Here is an 18,075-nt window from a genome sequence, read left to right on the forward strand (position 1 = left end):
TGGGACCCTTGTTATTCATTATTTATATAAATGATTTGGATGTGAATGCACAAGGCTTATTCAGTAAGTTTGCAGATGACACAAAATCAGGTGTTGTTGATAGTGAAGAAGATTATTGTAGATTACAGGGGGATCTTGATCAGTTAGGGAAGTGGGCCGAGGAGTGGCAAATGGATTTCAATACACATAAGCGTGAGGTGATGCATTTTGGAAAGTCAAACCAGTGCAGGATTTACACTATGAATGGTAGGGCACTAGGGAGTGTAGTGGAACAGAGGGACCTAGGAGTACAAGTGCATAGTTTGTTGAAAGCGACACAGGTAGTGAAAAATACATTTAGCACACTGGCCTTCATCAGTCAGGGCACTGTGTATAGGAGTTGGGACATTATGTTGAAGTTGTATAAATTATTGGTGAGGCTGCACTTGGAGTACTGTGTACAGTTCTGGTCAACCTGTTATAGGAAAGACGAAGTTAAACTGGAAAGAGTGCAGAGAAGATTTACAGGGATGTTGCCAAGACTAGAGGGCCTGAGTTATAGGAAGAGGTTGGCCAGGCTAGGTCTTTATTCCTTGGAATGTAAGGGAATGAGGGGTGATCTTATAGATATGTTCAAAATTATGAGAGGCACAGATAAGGTGGATGGTAAGTCTTTTCTTCAGGGTAGGGGAGTCCAAAATTAGGAGGCATAGGTTTAGGGCAAGAGGGAAATGATTTAAAAGGGACCTGAGGGGCAACTTTTTCCACGCAGAGGGTGGTGAGTAGATGGAATGAGCTGCCAGAGGAAGTGGTTGAGGTGGGTACAATGGTATCATTTAAGAAGCACTTGGATAGGTACTAGGTACATGGGTGGGGTTTAGAGGGATATGGGCCGAACACAGGAAATTGGGACTAGCTGGGTGGACAACATGGTTGGCATGGACTAGTTGGACCAAAAGGCCTGTATCTGTGCTGTATTACTCTATGACTCTATAAATCAGTCTGGTTCAGATTGAGAGAATAACAATGGTGGAAGATGGGGTTTGGGGAAAGGATACGAGAGGGCTGATAAGTAGAACTGTGGCTGTGTGGCATGATCGCAGGATTGCAGGCAACAACCTTTGCAACAAGCCATTTAAGGAGCACATCAAAATACAAGCAACAATCTTCTGGCTGCAGAGGTCAGACATTCAGCACAGTGAGGAGGAATTTCTTCACCAGAGGGTAGTGGCTGTTTGGAATTCTCTAACCCAAGGCCACTGCGGATGCTTAGATGTTGAGTATATTTGAGATTGAAATTTTTGGTCAACAAGCACTTAACTTTAACAGAGCCTTAGCAGGAAAGTGGAGATTTGACCATGATCTTACTGATTGACAGAGAGGGTTTGAAGGCTGTGTGACCTTGTCCTGCTTCTGTTTCTTATGACAATATGTGTAGGTTGTTGGAAAGAGTGCGTTTTAATGCCATGTAGCTTCCATTTATCCATCTGCCATGCCTTATTTTGTAAATCTGGTGCACAATGCTAAATATGTTAATACTTAATGCAGAGCTTAATTTTAAATTTTAATAAATTAGTGATTTTCTGCTCTAATGTCTGTACTATGGAACATGGAATAATATAGTGCGTGAGGAGGCCAGGCGCTCTATTTCGCTGCATCAGTTCTTTGTTAGGGTTATCCCACTAGATCAACTTGCCTGCTCCTCCTAGCCCCATAAAAAATATTTCCCTCAGGTAGTTAAAGAAATTCGTTTTCAAAGTTATTGTTGAATTTGCTTCCACCACCTTTTCGGGCATTGTACTTCAGAGCACAACAACCTAATGCATATTGAAGGAAATGTTTCATCTGGTTCTATTGCTGATCACTTTCAATTCTTTTCCCCTCTGTTTTCTCATGCTTCTGCCATTAAAAGCAATTTCTCCTTATTTAATCTTTCTAAACCATTTAAAATTTTCAACACCTCCACTAATTCTCCTCTTAACCCTTAATGCTCCAGGGAGGGCAATCTCAATTTCTCCAATCTCTTCACGCAACTGAATCCCAAATCCTGGCATCATTCCTGTATATCTTTTTGGCACCGTCTTTGGGCCAAACTGCTATCCCATTTAGTCAATCCTATCCAAGATCTGGTTCTCTTTGTTTATGTCAAATTCATGTAAACCAGGGAGGAGCACGAATATATTGTGTTTATGTTTTAAATTTTTGCAGATAAGAAGTAATCTTATAACCAGTTGTTGTAAATGGAAATTTTAAGTATGGTAGGAAATGTTTTGGCCAAAGTGGGGCAAAAGTGAGTGTTATGCACCATTATATTTAACATTCAGTTAAAACATGCAGTGGGGAGATTTGCATGAGCAAACACGATACACGAGGTTTTTGGTCTCAATTTAAAACACTGACGCTCGAGAGCTCAATCAGAAACTACCACAGTGGAAGAAAGATTCAAGATTTTTGATTGCATGGACAATGATGAATCTGATATTGCCTGTGTAATGAGAATTACTTAAAGCCCAAGTCCTGTTGGTCCTAATTCAAGAATGTTGAGAAATATCACACTATTTTACTGACGTGCCATTTTTCTCTGGAGATTCAATTATCAGTGCAGAAACCAAAGTTGCAAAAATTAATCATTATTTTTTGGCATCATGCATAATGAGTGGCATTGCAGGCCTTCACAGAAGCTGGGGCTGAGTGCCAGTGAATGAGCTTCAGTGAACTGAATAGCTTTTTAATCTAGCAATTCACTGAGACACAACAGTAAAGTTGCACAGCCTCTGTGCCATTCTACCAGCAGAAGAGACAAAATGGCAGCATTAATGCAATCGCTCATCGCACCAACCATAGTTGATTTAGTTTGGCAAAACTCTGTTTTGTCTTTTGGGGGATAAAAAATGTATCCTTGGAAAAAGAATGCTTGATTATTCCCCTCTGCTGTGTGTGTCAGACTTGCCTGCCTCCACAAATGTCATGTTGTGCACTTGTCTGAAGTGCGTGTCTGCTGTGGTCAGCAACTTGCTGATAGCAGGAGCCTCTGCTTTAGACTAACGATGCTGTTATGAATGAGCACTTGCCTGGTTCCCAAGATGTAATCAGCATTAATGAATTCCAAGCAGTTCTACGGCATTAACACTCAGGAACTGGGATTGTGCACCTTTTGTTTTTAACTGTAGGGTTATCATGCTGTAATTCATCCTTCCGCTAGACAACTTACCCATGTACTCTATCTTACGTTAACACATACAATGTTGCTTATGTGAATTTAACTATTATTGATTGTTGCATTGATTGATTTAAGATGCTATCAAATCCATATAATTGATGCAGACTTCAGAGGCATAAAATAATTAATTCCATTGGTTGTGAAGTGTAACCAGTGTGATGAAGGCTTGTACAGTAATAGCTTGTCTGTGCCAGATCAGAAAGCAGAATGTGAATGTGGTTCATATTGCATGGTGGTTTTGTTTGGTCAGTTAGCCATGAACCCAGCAGTGTTTTACAATCGCCCCTTTTGGTTCTGATCATGGTTCCCCTCAGAACTGGTACCTGAATGGTTCGCAGACATTTTACACACAGCTGGGTGCCTCATTTAGACTAAATATAAATTGCAGATGTGCTCCTGTGGCTGTGTTATTTCAGTTTGGAACTAATGGTTTATGGGGCTTTTAGGTTCAAACACCTAAGTTCCAAGAGTTGCTTTTTGCTTTGTATTAAACCTTGTTCTGAATTGATTTTTTTTGGCAAGTTTCAGTATAATTTAGTTTGCCTCATGGCAGCCTTCAAATATTTCTTTGACCACACCACCCCCTATTGAAAATTTTTAATTTAGTTTTCAACCCCTGGCTCCCATTTCTTGGCTCTGAAGACTGCTGGGGAATCTGGCTGTGTAATGAGCAATTAGAAGGTGAATAATGATGAGCTGAAGTGACTGGTCCTCTGCTTGGTGACACAGTGGCCTCCTGCACAGGCAACTGCGGACCCAAACACATTGCTGCACAGCCTATTGATGCAGCACAAAAAACAATGTTCTACAGTGCTTTTCTTTTCCAGCTTCCAGTTTTGATCCCTTATGCAAGTCTTCCAAATAATGTTATATGGCATTCTTTGACTACAACTCAATTCAACATCTCCCTTTTGAACTGTGACAATACTTGAAATGTAAGCAAGAAGATGCCAGCAGATGCTCAGCTTTGTTTGCCGACAAGCATTTTGATTTGAATTTCTCCCTTTTCTTCTTTTGTCTTTTTCTGTCTTTCCCTTTCTCACTTTCTTTCATCTCCCTCACTCTCTTTACTCTTATCTCCGGTCTTTCCTTTGCTTCCTCTTCTTCTCCTTTTTTCACTTCTCTTGGTTCTTTCTTTCACTTCTTCTTTCCATCCTTATCTCCCTCTCTCCTTTTCCTTCTTTCTCCACAGCTCCACCTACCTCTACCACCTCCTCAATGGAAAGTACATGGTTGGAAAAGTCTCCACAGTGCTGTTGGCTGCTCCCAAACTCTCAGGTACCTGCACCTCCCCTTCGTGCAAATTAACCATCCCACACATTTACCACTGAATTTAAGGACATCCTCAAATCAATTGTGGAGAAGTACAACATCAACACCAACTTGGAGGGTAGTCTCGTCCAGGACCACCTGAGATGGACTGAGAATTTGCTTCAGATGGCAAGAGGAAATGGATAAACAAGAAGTGGTGAAACAACATGTGGTGGACCAGATTGACAATCAATAGCCAACCATCCCACTAAGTTGCAACAGAGTATGCAGATGCCTAATTGATCCATCTTCAGAGCCCCAGATAAAGTATACTCTGAGAGATAATCATTCCTGACAGAGTGAAGGGTTGCCATTGAATAAATCTATTCATCATTATTTGGATCAAATTTGTGCACTTTTCCCCTGTGCTTGAGCCCATGCTCTCTATTTGAAAGTTTCTGGCTGCCTTGAACATATTGTTGATTAACTCAGTGGAATGGTATGATTTAACTCTCTTTGAGATTAAGTGCACAATAAAAAAATTTCGCATCACAGTTATCTCAGTTTCTACATTACAGTCACAGAGATAATCCTAATTGGTAAATGAAATAATGTTCAGATCTCCTGAGTTATCAGGAGCCATCAATGAACAACCATGTTGGTAATGCACTGTTCTCAACATTAGGTAACTTGTCTAACAAAGTCAATCACTGAGGGTTTAATAATAGATTAAATAATAATAGATAATTCATTCTGCGCACTGACCTTAAGATTCTAAAAAAGTGCCCCTGGTGTATCTGTCAAAGTCCTGGACCAGTGCATATCCCATTACCTGTATTTTCAAAGTACAGCTCTTGATTGACTTCCAAGCCCTGAAGCAGATGCTCTCTGCTGCTTCAACTGCTGATGCTGATGATTCTCTTTCTGTTGTGAAGGACACATCTTGGCAAGACGTGAAGGTGATGCCTGCTTATGGCTGTTAAGCCGTGTCAAGTTCCTGTCCATTTTATAAGTGACAGATGTTCTATGATACTTGACTGGTGTTCTCTTGAATGCTGATTTGCTGAGGGCATTTTTGGCTACTGACAAGACCTACAGTTTGGAAAGAGGAATTCTTAGAAACTACACCATCAACTTTATCAAAAAAAGTACTTGTGGTATCAGGTTTACTTATTTGTGAGTCAGACGAAAGGTACTTATGTCTGGTATTTCAATCTTGACGTGTTTATGTCTCAGTTTTGAGAAGAAAATCTATTTTAGCAGTCTGCAATGTCACATAGAGGCCATTTTTATTCTGACAACAATTGTGATGATTTCAGAATAAGGCATAATTTGTTTTATCTGCTTGTGAGGTCATTTTAACATAGCCCTCTCATCAAGAAACTGACAAAGTTGGTTAGGTGCAGTGTGCTGGTTTTATACTCTGCATAATTTTACTCTCCATTGAAGTTAGTATTGGGCAAAGTTTAAAACTTCAGCATTTCACCCATAACCATTAACTTTAGAAACAAGTAGTTTTTACAAGTCCAATATTTTAAAAATAAAGCACAACTTGCGTACTTTTCTTCCTTGCCTACGTTAGGAAAGAAACAATTTAGTGCTTGAACCTTCTTGAATGACTCTCCCTGTTTACCCCTCTGTGATCTTGGCTTCCTCTCTTCCTTGTAACACACACCTGCAGACATCGGTCTGGGGCCTGCATCAAAGCTGATCTTAAAAGAGAGCTGTGGACACCATTTGGAGATCCCAATATGGTTTACAACTGGGAAAATGAACCAGCTTGGGCATCAAGGCTGCAAAGGATGCAGTCAGCTGGAGCAAATCTGAGCTTGAGGAGAACCTATAGCACTATTGTGAGGCTCATCCTGGGTCCATTGCAGGGGACATATAAAAATAATTACCTTTTTATTTTGTAGTTTCCGGTGGTCCAATTAAGGACCACTGGTTAGGTACAATTTGACAGACATGATTGTTGCCAGATTTGGAATGGGGTCCTTTAGCAGGTGTTAGGCCCTGATTAACATTTTCAAACTTCTGGATGGTTGTTTGAGGTGGCTACACTGTGCACTGTCAAGTCAATGGCGTTGATCTTCTGTGGACATCAAGCATGGAATATTCTCCCCTCATTTAATGCATAGTTGCAACTCAAGCTAATTTCTCTCCCAAGAAACTTTTCTCTTCCCTTCAGTCACATAAGGCAAATGTAATTGGTTACAGAATTAAAATGGTGATTGAAATAATGTCAATAAGTTTATTACAAATTGACTGAATTGTGCTAACATTGAGCTTCTCGGGAAATTGTTACCTCCTTAATATTTGCAGTGACATCTAGTGTTTTTACCAAGCCACATTATCCAGTACTCCCTGAAAGCAGCAGTTTTGAGAAAGGTAGTATTTTTCATTACCAAAATTTAGTGTTATTTTTAATTACAGAAACTGGAAATTTCCTGGAAGCTTTGGATGGCGGTCGTCAGATATCTCACATTCGCAGATTACAAACAAAGTCAGGAGACCTTTCAAGTAAGGATTTCACCAATAATCTGCTGGAAGAAAATAGCCAGAACTAGATGTGTGCCAGTCGTTTGTAGCGGCATCATATGGTTTAAATCCTGGAAAGTGAAGGAAGTTGCCTAGTGGATAACACTGCATAGTGTGCTGTTTACTTGACTGACTATGTGTTATGGTGAGAATATAATTGCATCATAAAAGACTGGGCTTGGCAGAATTCAAATTTTATTTTTATTTATTCATTGTAACAACAAAACTGTTGTTTATTTTTAGGCAATTATTTCAATTTTAATCTTACAGAAAATTAGGTGTTTTGGAGCCAGGCAAAGCTTAACAATAAAAGTATTGTATTTGACAGGTGATTATAGAAAATAAATCTGCATAAGCTAATAACATATATTTCAACCATCTTTAAATGATCATGCTTATTTATTTATATTACGTTGCTAAAGAAAAAATTTTGAAAAATACAAATCCAACCTCCTTGGAATGTCAGCTCCACTTTTAAAAGCTTGCCTGATGGTTGATTTTTTAACTGAATTCTAATTATCAATGATGAGGATTTATTTTTTCATTAGTCTCAGACTGCAAGGTGAAATTGCCTTTTTTCCAGCATTTACAGATTAGAAATTGTATTCTGCCTAGCCTGTGCCAGGTCAATTATGGAATGCAAAGTTCAGAAGGAAAGTCTATGTATTTCAGACAAAGCATTGTTAAATGTGTATGTTGGGTTATATGGGGAAGTGGAATCATTCAAAGAATTTGGGAATAAGGACACAACACAACCAATGAAGTTATTTTACAATGGGTTGGAAAAGTTGGATAAGGTCAGGATAGAGCTTCATGAGAAAAGTCCTGGGTTCCTTCAACTCATACTTTCCATTTCATCTTTGTTTACATATTGTTTTAATGTACCAAGAATTATTTCAGTTCTGGAATGTAGTTTGTGGGTAATCTGGATATGCTTTAATTCCATTGATGGAGTGTTCATTTTGATATTTTGTTTATATGATCATTGCGATGGCTTTTTAAAACTATGCATATGGTGAATATTTCAAGTGATGTATGATTTTCTACTACAGATACCCCAGACCAATGGAAAAAGTATATTTTTTCTGAAGTGTAAGTCAATTACTGTCATTTCCAGGTTGAATTGCACAGTCCAGAAACTTGGCCGGGTACTTTGCATTGTGCGTTTTGTGTATTAGTTCCACATCTAATATCATCCCCTCTGTGATGCTTCTTTAAAGCAGGGGTTAATCATCTGCATGGTTCTGAGGTATAACTGTCTCTGAGTACTCTTAGACAAAGGTTTTAATGGTGCTGCCATCTCTGCAGCTGCCTGATTTAAAGGGGATGTCCCTAAGCAGGACCTGTCTGTTGCTGAGAACCAGTTCACCCTGAATGAGATATGTTCATCATATAGACCTGATCTAAAATATGTGAAATGTTCGTGCTTCCAACATTCAAAGCACCATGACACAGCTAATAGAACTGTTTCCTCATGGTTCCAGTGACCCTATTCAAACCTCTCATGCTGTCTGGGTGGAGCTTGCACATTCTCCCTGTGATCGCATTTTTTTGTATTTCAAAAATAAATCTTATTCATAATAAAAAAATATATACAAAGGAAGAAACGGTGCAAAAATCTTTTACATTCATGGCCAATACATTCAGTAGTGTAAACTTTATTTTAATGAAAAAACAAACAAACATAGCACCATGCCACTCGTGTGGCCCCCTGGGGTGATACGCCCTTTTCACTGCTCAAGGGGCTTCCCCACCCAACTTTGCCCCTCCATGTGCGGTAGCGGAAGGAGCCTATTACTGTGGTCCTTCCCCACAGAGACTTAGCATTGGCTGCACTGAGCTTCAGTGCATCCCTCAGCATGTACTCCTGCATCCCAGACTGTACCAATCTGCAGCGTTCCCTTACAGACATCTTGCTGCACTGGAAGACTGGCAAGTTTTGGGCAGATCAAAGGGCATCCTTCACCGAGTTGATGACCTTCCAGCAGCACTTGATGTATGTCTCGGTGTGTGTCCCTGGGAATAGCCCCTAGACCAGAGAGTCCTCTGTTTTGCAGCCTCTGGGGATGAACCAGGACACGGACCCTTGCATCTGTCTCCACACCCTCTTTGCAAATTCACAGTCTGCAAAGAGGTGGATGACTGTCTCTTCCCCACCGCAGCCATCCCAAGGGCAGTGTACTTTGGGGGTGATATGTCATCTGTACAGGAAGGCTCTGACAGGGAGGGCTCCCCTCACCACCAGCCGAGTGAGGTCTTGGTGGATTAGACAGTCTGCTCAGGGAACCACCCCACCGTATCCATAGTGTCCCTGTCATGCAGTGTCTGCAGGACGTTCCATGCTGACCACTACCTGATGTCTTGTGGTCAAGGGTGTTTACTTGGAAGTACTCTTCCACAAAGGACAGGTCGTGTGGCAAGGTCTAGCTGACTGGGACGTTGTGCGATAACGGGGCCAGTCCTATCCTCCGCGACACCAGGGACAGATAGAACCTTAGCACAGAGAGACATTTGGTGCCCATGTACTTTGGGTCCACACACCGCCTGATACAGCCACACACAAAGGTGGTCATCAGGATGAGGGCAACACATTCTCCCTGTGATCGCATGGGTTTCCCCCAGGTACTCGGGTTTCCTGAGTGATAGAATCTGGGTGGAGTTTACAGGAATGTGGGAAGAGTAAAATGGTTTAGGGTAGGATTAATGGAAATATGGGTGCTCGATGGTCAGTATGGACTCAGTGGGCCATCACTTCATGATAATTCTTTAATGGCAACCCATATGAACAAATTGTTGATAAGTCAACAGAGTAACATAAAACTGAGAGTCTCCAGCCATATTCCTGGTTTGATCCTTAATGCTTGATTTTTAAGTCAGTTCAGGGTACTTTGGTTGGCCTTGGTATGCACAAACTGGGGAAAATATGTCAACCTGGTACCATAGAAGCTAAACAGGTTCTTAATCAGAAAGCTAAAAGCATTATTTTGCAGATAGGAAAAATAATCATGGCTGGATTTCCAAGTAATTAAGTGTGACAAGTACAGAAATTTCTCTGAAGTTTACTTTATTTGTCATCAGCAGAAATTTTCTTACTTAATTCTGCAGTGGAGTAGCTGACTTGTAGCCCAGTTTTATGTCTTGTAACAAAAGCACTGTAACAGCTTTCTGTTATTACCACGCATTTATCTACAGCAATAAAACTGACAGTGTAATCCTTCTGCTGAAACATGATAGCGTTTTGGCCCATTTATATGGTGCAGAAAATGATACCTTGAGATTTTCATACACTGTCTGAATAACCCTCTCCTGTTTTCATACTGATACACTATATTGGGAACGTACACAGGTATTTTTCATAATTCCTCATATTTTATTGCTCTTGCAGTTTAGTTATATAAATTTCATCAATACTGGCAGTGTGCCATTTAAATCTGAGTGATTTCCAACACCAAGCTGCTCCAACTATGCTGAAACTGGCTCCTTGGAAGCCAGTTTAAACACAAAAGCTGCAACCTATCTGTGAAAACTGAGAGTAAAGCAGTTTCATTCTTCCCATTTAAAAAAAACCTTTACCACCTTTTTGATTAAACTGTGGTAATGTACGCTGTCCATCTGATTTGGCACCAGTAATCACACCTACTGGAGTGAAGGTGAAATATAATATGGGAACAGCATGCTTGGATTAATACTAGTGTAATTCTGATCGCTACAGTCAGTTGGTGGAGATAAATAGCTGATGTGGCTTTACTGTTAAAACAATTTCAGGAAATCATGGCCTTGAATTTTTGTCTGGGCATATGTTCATGCACAATTTCAATCACATGGTTGAAGTAAAATATTTATTCAAATAAGGAAGAAAATTTAATTTATAGGATGCTTAGTGTTGTGTCTCTGTATCTCCCTCATGTTTGAAATTGGAATTTGTTTATTGTTGTCACTTGTACCGAGGTACTGTGAAAACTTGTCTTGCATATCATTCGTACAGATCAATTCATTACATAGTACATTGAGGTAGTACAAGGTAAAACAATAACAGAATGCAGGATAAAGTGTAACAGTGACAGAGAAAGTGCAGTTCAGGTAGACAATGAGGTGCAAGGTCATAACAAAGTAGATTGTGAGGTAAAGAGTCTATCTTATCGTACTAGGGAACCGTTCAATAAGATGGACTCTTGACCTCACAATCTACCTCATGACCTTGCACCTTATAGTCTACCTGCACTGCTCTTTCTCTGTTGTTGTTGCATTTTATTCTGCATTCTATTACCTTGTACTACGTCAATGCACTGTGTAATGAATTGATCTGTATGAATGGTATGCAAGACAAGTTTTTCTCTGTGCCTCGGTACATGTGACAATAATAAACCAATTCCAAACATGAGGGCGATACAGAGACACAACACTAAGCATCCTATAAATTAATTTTTCTTCCTTATTTGAACAACTATTTTATTTCAACCATGTGATTGAAATTGTGCATGAACATATGCCCAGACAAAAATTCAAGGCCATGATTTCCTGAAATTGTTTTAACAGTAAAACCACATCAGCTATTTATCTCCACCAACTGACTGTAGCGATCAGAATTACACTAGTATTAATCCAAGCATGCTGTTCCCATATTATATTTCACCTTCACTCCAGTAGATGCGATTACTGATGCCGAATCATATGGACAGCGTACGTTACCACAGTTTAATCAAAAAGGTGGTAAAGGTGTTTTTTCAAATGGGAAACATGAAACTGCTTTGCTCTCAGTTTTCACAGATAGTTTGCAGCTTTTGTGTTTAAACTGGCTTTCCATCTAGTGAAGTCATTCTTTTTAATGTTGTCCCTATTATGTCCACTTAATAGCTTTTTGGCACGGTACTCCTTGGGAGACAATGTTGAGCCAAACACCAGGAAAACTCTTCTTGAGAAATCGTGCCAGTTATATTTGTGTTGTCATCTCAATCCCCAAACTAAGCCAATGTCTTCCCCAAAGCAAGACTTAAGAAACCAAACAGCTCTCCCCAGACAGTGCACCAGACACAAGAGACTGCAGATGCTAGAATCTGGAACAACAAATGATCTGCTGGAGAGACTCAGCGGGTCGAGCAGCATCTGTGGGAGGAAAGGAATTGCTGACATTTCGGGTCGAAACCCTGCATCAGGACTGAGAGTGGAGAGGTGAGGTGGCCAATATAAAGAGGGGAAGGGAAGTGGTGAGACAGGAACCCGAGATGATTGGTGGACTGAGGAGGGATGTAAGATGACAGGCAGGTTGTGCCAGGTAGGGGAGGGGAACAGGGGTGGAGTTAGCAGACAGTGGCAGGTGAATGATAGATAGAGGCAGAAAAAGAGAGATAAAGTATTAAAATATTCTACCTGCCTCTCAATACTTTTTCTCAATATCTCAAAGGATAAAGAACTAAAGAACTAAAACCAAGTCCCCAGTGAATAAAAACTAAATTTCACAAAATTACAAACTGGCCAACAGTATGATAAGAAAATGTGCCAATTAAAAGAAATATTTTGGACTGTCGTTGGGCAAACAATGCCTACCTGCCTCTGCAGTAGTAGTGGAAGTAATCCAGTTTTGATCAATTAATTAGCCCTTTTCAGAGGTGACGAGTTTTAAAGCCAGAGCAAACAACACTTGGAAAATGTAGGACGATTGTAGAAATCTTGCCTTTCTCCTCTTGTTTTCTTTTGTTCTTTAGTGTCATTCATTATTCTATGAGGTAAGCAATAAAATCATCAATTTACATCACATGGCTCCTGGAAGTCTAGTTCCATCAGAGATGTCATATATCTTCCATGATTCATGATTAATGGCCTATGGGCCATCTCCCAAATGCTAAGCATGCAAAATCCTTGCTATTTCAAATATTAGGAGAAAATTTGTATTATTGCTTTGTACTAGGCATATATTTATTGTTTTGTATAATCCCTCTTCCGAGTGGTTTGTCTAACCCTTGCAGAGAATTTTATTCAGCCCTGAAATTACGCCTACAAGTTGGGTGGTTTAGTATGGAAGTCGCCATGTATACAGATTTAAAACAAATAGTTTATATGACTTGAAGTTCTGTTTAGATCCTTATAACAATTTATTGTTGACCTCGGAGTTGAGAGCATCAGGCAGCAGAAGAGGGAAGGGTGCCTCTTTTGATGGCAGAGTGCAACTCCTCTTCGGTAGTTGTTAGTTCCTGTCCTGCCTGCTGATTCACTGGTGCCGATGATTGATTGCTGTTCCATTGTAAATAAAGAGAAGGTCAAGTCACTGTGTGAGGGAAAAGTTACAGTGATCTTCCACCTTCAGGGGTATGTTTAAATGCAGTTTTCCAAGCAGTGTGAGTTAGATTTAATCTGTCAGTGCACATGCCAGCAAGCAAAATAATGCGGTAGGAAATTACTTCCAACACAACCTTTCATTGGAAATCATTCACCAGGCAGAGCTTATTTTATAAACTGTGTTTGCAGTGGAAGATGAACTTTGCTTGAGAAATGTCGATTAGGTATAACCAGAGACTTTAGCAGTGGTTTTATGGGGCTTCAAACTATATAACATCATTTGGATGCTGATAATTATTTAACCAGCCAACCATCGTTCCTCATTTTTCCAGAAGTGCCTTTCCTTCCTGTTGTTTGTTTCCTCAGGTCCGCTCTTGCACAAGAATAGCAAATGCTTCCAGTGCTGAGCTCATCGCCCACCAATCAAATCCTGCTTCCCTTTTCATATGCTGCCCTTGCCTTTGACAGTCAATTGGTTGTGTCAGGGTCTAACCTTGGCGACTGAGCAGTCAGGATGTTCCCGCTGTGCACAGCATCCTTTCCTTTGTTCCCTAGTTTTCTTCTGAACCCTGTTCATGCCGGGTTTTGACACAAGATTGAATAATTATTCCCTGCTGTAGACCTGAACTCCTGTATCAGTTTGTGAGGAACAGGACTGAAGAGGACAACTTTTGTCATCTCTTATGGATAAACATCATGCTTTCAAGTACAAAACCTTCTAATTAAAGTGCAATTGAAACATGTGTTCACTGAATAATTTTGTTAAATATTTTAAGAATCAGAATCAGGTTTATTATCACTGACATATATCATGAAATGTGAAATTTGTTGTTTTGCAGCAGCAGTACAGTGCAAGACATAAAAATTACTATGTTACAAAAATAAATAGTGCAAAAGAGGAATAATGAGGTAGTGTTCATGGGTTCATGGACTGTCAGAAATCTGATGGCAGAGGGGAAGAATGTGGGTCTTCAGGCTCCTGTACCTCCTCCCCAATGGTAGTAATGCAAAGAGGGCATGTCCTAGATGGTGAGTTATCTCAATATAAGAAGCCAACCCACTGAATTGTGGAGTATGCTGTTTACAGTGATGTGACGAATATTGTGAATTAATCTGATTATATGACAATTTATTTAATTGTTTTATTTGATACATGTAAAATGATAATTCTACTGCTTTGTCTTGTGAAGTTCTATTTACAATATGGAGATGTCTGATAATGGAACAGCAACTTTAGAATGACACATCCTAGTTTCTCTCCACATTCCTGCAGCAGAAAAGAATCTTTCTGTAACTGCTAAAAGATTAGAAAGTGCTAGAAATACTCAGCAGGGCAGGTAGCACCTATGGAGAGAGAAACAGTGGCTCAATGACTTTTCACCAGAATTAAGAAAACTTAGACATCAAATGTGTTTTACATCACAGAGAAGGTGAATGATAGAGAGGGCAATGGGTGTGCTTGTGAAAGGGTGGAGACCATGAGAGACAGAATGACACAAGTGTTGGTGGTGCTAGCAGAGAGTGGATAATGAATAAAAAGAGAACAATGCTGGAAATACTCAACAGGTCAGGCAGCATCTGTGAGAGAGGAGAAACAGAATAATATTTTCAAGTTGATGATCTTTCATCTAATGATATTGAGGCTTGTTAATTGCAAGTGATATACCTGGAGGACATGTAAATGTAAGAAACAAATGAACACAGGAGGAGAAAAAAATAAAGAAAAAAGGGAAGGGGGAAAACTGCTGAAACTGTAAAAATGCATACTGGAGATGCAAAATACTGCAGATGCTAGAAACCCTGAAATAAAAATGGAGAATTATGGAAATCTTCAGCAGTTTGGGGAGCTTCTCTGAAGAAACAATCAGTCCTAACAATGCAGGCTGATGTTCTTTCATCCAGAACTGATTTGTTCTTTTATAAACTGGAAAGGCTGGTTATCTGAAATTATTTAATTTAGTATTAAGTCCTGAGGGTTGTAGTGTGCCAAGTTGTAAGATGTGATGCCGTTGTTATGCTCCTGTTAAAAACATTTATTGAAATGCTCCTTCCTCTATCTGCCTTAACTGTTGTTGTTTGTGGGAACTTAATGTATGTAAACTGAGCATTATGTTTGACTGCATTCCACATGACTAAAGTGCTTGTAATGTCCCACTGTTAAGAATGAAAATATTTTTAAAATGACCTGTTTTTCACATCTTACACATTTAAACACTTACAGTTTAAATAATTACATCATGTTAAGTCCATGACACTAAACCCACCTTTCAAAGACAATATATGTCTTTCAATATTTTTCTCCAAGTTGGAGCCTGAGAACCCAACCTGAGTCTGACGGGATCTGATTATATATTTGGGTTCAGGCCCGGTAGAATATCAAACAAAAAGAGTCTGGACCTTGTGTTCAGATAGGCCATGGTCAGATAAAGTTCAGGTCAGGATTTAATTTTATGCCGAAGTAGATCTCTACACAAGTAGTGCAGTAATGTTGTACACAGTATCATGTCCCTGAGGAATATTAACAGTGGCCTGCTCATAAATGCTTCCACTGCTTCAGTCTGTGCCTCAGTGAGCCTTTTCTGGTCAGCTGCTGATTATATAAAAATTTATATCATGATGTGTTTGGAATTGCAATGTGTGATTCCAACCATTTAAATGTGAAAGTTGCAAATTTACAGATTTAATGATCAGTACCTTCCCTTCCTTATTTACTGCATCATAAAAGGAGACCATTCAGCCCATCAGTCCCATTGTCCCCCTTCTCATTTTCCCTCTTACATGCCTATCAACACCCCTTTTAATTCTCTTGCTAACCACACTAGGGGTGATTCACTTGTAAATACCTACCTGCACATCTGTGAGATGTGGGAAGAAACCAGAGCACCTAACTGAAACGCATGTGGTCACAGAGAGAACGTGCAGACAGAAGCCAGCGGAGATCAGAATTGAACCCTATCCCTGGAGCTATGAGGCAGTGTCACTAACTGATATGCTATCGTGCCATCCTTGATAAGTTTACGAATCAGTTCTTAAAAGGCTCCCAATCACAACCTTGTGTGGTAAACTGTTGTACTCCTGATGTTTTCAGCAGGTTTTGGTGCCAGTGCTTTTCACTGTTTTGATATTCTATGGTATTTCACTGCCTTTGATGTTTATTTGATACTGTTTCACCACCTTTGGTGAAAACAGAGCCAAAAAGGGACTGCTTCAAGAATCATTAATGCTACTATTCTTTTGAGGAGAAATCTCAGACAACTTTTATGTTCTTCAGTCTGGCCAGCTTTGTGGAGTTGGCAGAGAGTTAAAGAGACTTTGTCCCCTCTGGTCTTCTAGACAGGAAGCAGTAATCAGTCCAGTAAACTGGGAAGAGGGAGCACACGGTCAATGCCTCATTGTTTCTTTAAACGTATTGGAGTAATTCCGCTCTCAAAGTGGCGATAACTGGAAGAGCATCCAAAATACTTGGGGAGTTTTGCGGAGTACATTGGGTGACTACCTCACCATCTTGGTTACTGTGTAACTGAAAAAAAACCACAAAATCCTGGAGGCACTCAGCAAGTCAGGCACCAGTGGAAAGAGAAACAAAGTTAACATTTCAGCTTGAAAACCATTTGTCAGAACTGGAAAAGAGAGAAAACAAGTTAGTTTTAAGGTTCAGAGAGGTAGGGGAGGAACAGATAGAACAAAGCTACTTTGCTTCCTCTGTTTACCAGTAAATGGATTCAGTGGTACTTGTTCATGGAACAGCAGATAGAAGTAGTATCATTATTTAAAAGGATGATGATAATGCCACTGGACAATGTTCAATTGGCAGGTTGACACACTGACGTTAAAAATGTTGATCACCAATGTTAATCAATGGGCTCGAAGGAGATTTTCCTGTGAGGAGCAGTTGAGCTGGATGGGCCTGAACTCGCTGAATTTTAGGAGAAAGGGAGGCAAATGCATTAAATTGTACACGATTCTGAAATGTAAGGGATTGACAAAGTAGATGCTGAGATGTTGTTTCTTACAGGTGGAAAAACTAGCACTAGGAAACTTGGTATAAAGATGAAGAATTGATCATATAGGACTGAGAGGGTGATTCATTCATCTTGTGAGTTTTTGGAGTTCTCCACCCTACAGAACTGGAGATCCTCAGTTGTTGAGTGTATTCAAGATCAATAAATATGTGCCACTCAACAGGTGGGGAGCAAGAACATGGAGTTGAAGTAAAGGATCCACTGTGATACCACTGAATGGCAGAGCAGGCTCGAGCAGGAACTCCTGCAACTATTTCTAATGATCTTAGATAACACTGGGAGAACCTCTGGCTGCAAGTGAGCTTCTAAACCCACAAAGTACTGGACATTCAGGTTTCCGCATCTCTGAAGTCTATGCACAGATGTTTATGCAATACTAGATGGGAGAGAATTTCATGAGAATAACTTGCATTTATTTGGCAATTTTAACCTTGAGAGAAACTAGAGAAGCACAGTCTGGTAAAAATAATATCGGCTCAGCCAAAGAAAGAGAAATAAAGAGAGCTATCAGAAGTTTGGTCAAAATACCGGATTTTAAGGAGGCTTAAAGGAGCATTGATGGAGCAGTTTAGGAGGGGAAACTTGGAAACTAAAACCAAGATGACTGAAGGATGGCCACTGATGGTGGAATAAAAAAAACAGATGCCAAGTAATACATCCCAGATCAGTTGTGCTAACTGTGCTGTATAGTAATAGCACATTGTCCTCTGCTTCTGAGGAGCAAGGAAAAGCTTTCATTGCACAGCGAGTAGTTATGATCTGCAATTCACTGCCTGTAATGGTAGTAGACAC

The 18,075-nt window shown here is 39.9% G+C and overlaps 1 protein-coding gene across 5 annotated transcripts in view; it reads left to right on the plus strand.

Moving 5' to 3' along the window:
• The window catches only part of emid1 (EMI domain containing 1), a 271,924-nt gene that overhangs the window by 139,528 nt on the left and 114,321 nt on the right, over nucleotides 1–18,075 (plus strand). For all 5 annotated transcript variants that reach the window (XM_052032530.1, XM_052032526.1, XM_052032525.1 and 2 more), the window contains exon 4: nucleotides 6,884–6,970. In XM_052032530.1, coding sequence (XP_051888490.1) covers nucleotides 6,884–6,970 — 87 coding nt within the window. The remainder of the gene's footprint in view (nucleotides 1–6,883; nucleotides 6,971–18,075) is intronic.

This window comes from Pristis pectinata, chromosome 17 (genome assembly GCF_009764475.1).
Source record: "Pristis pectinata isolate sPriPec2 chromosome 17, sPriPec2.1.pri, whole genome shotgun sequence".
Taxonomy (NCBI): Eukaryota; Metazoa; Chordata; class Chondrichthyes; order Rhinopristiformes; family Pristidae; genus Pristis; species Pristis pectinata.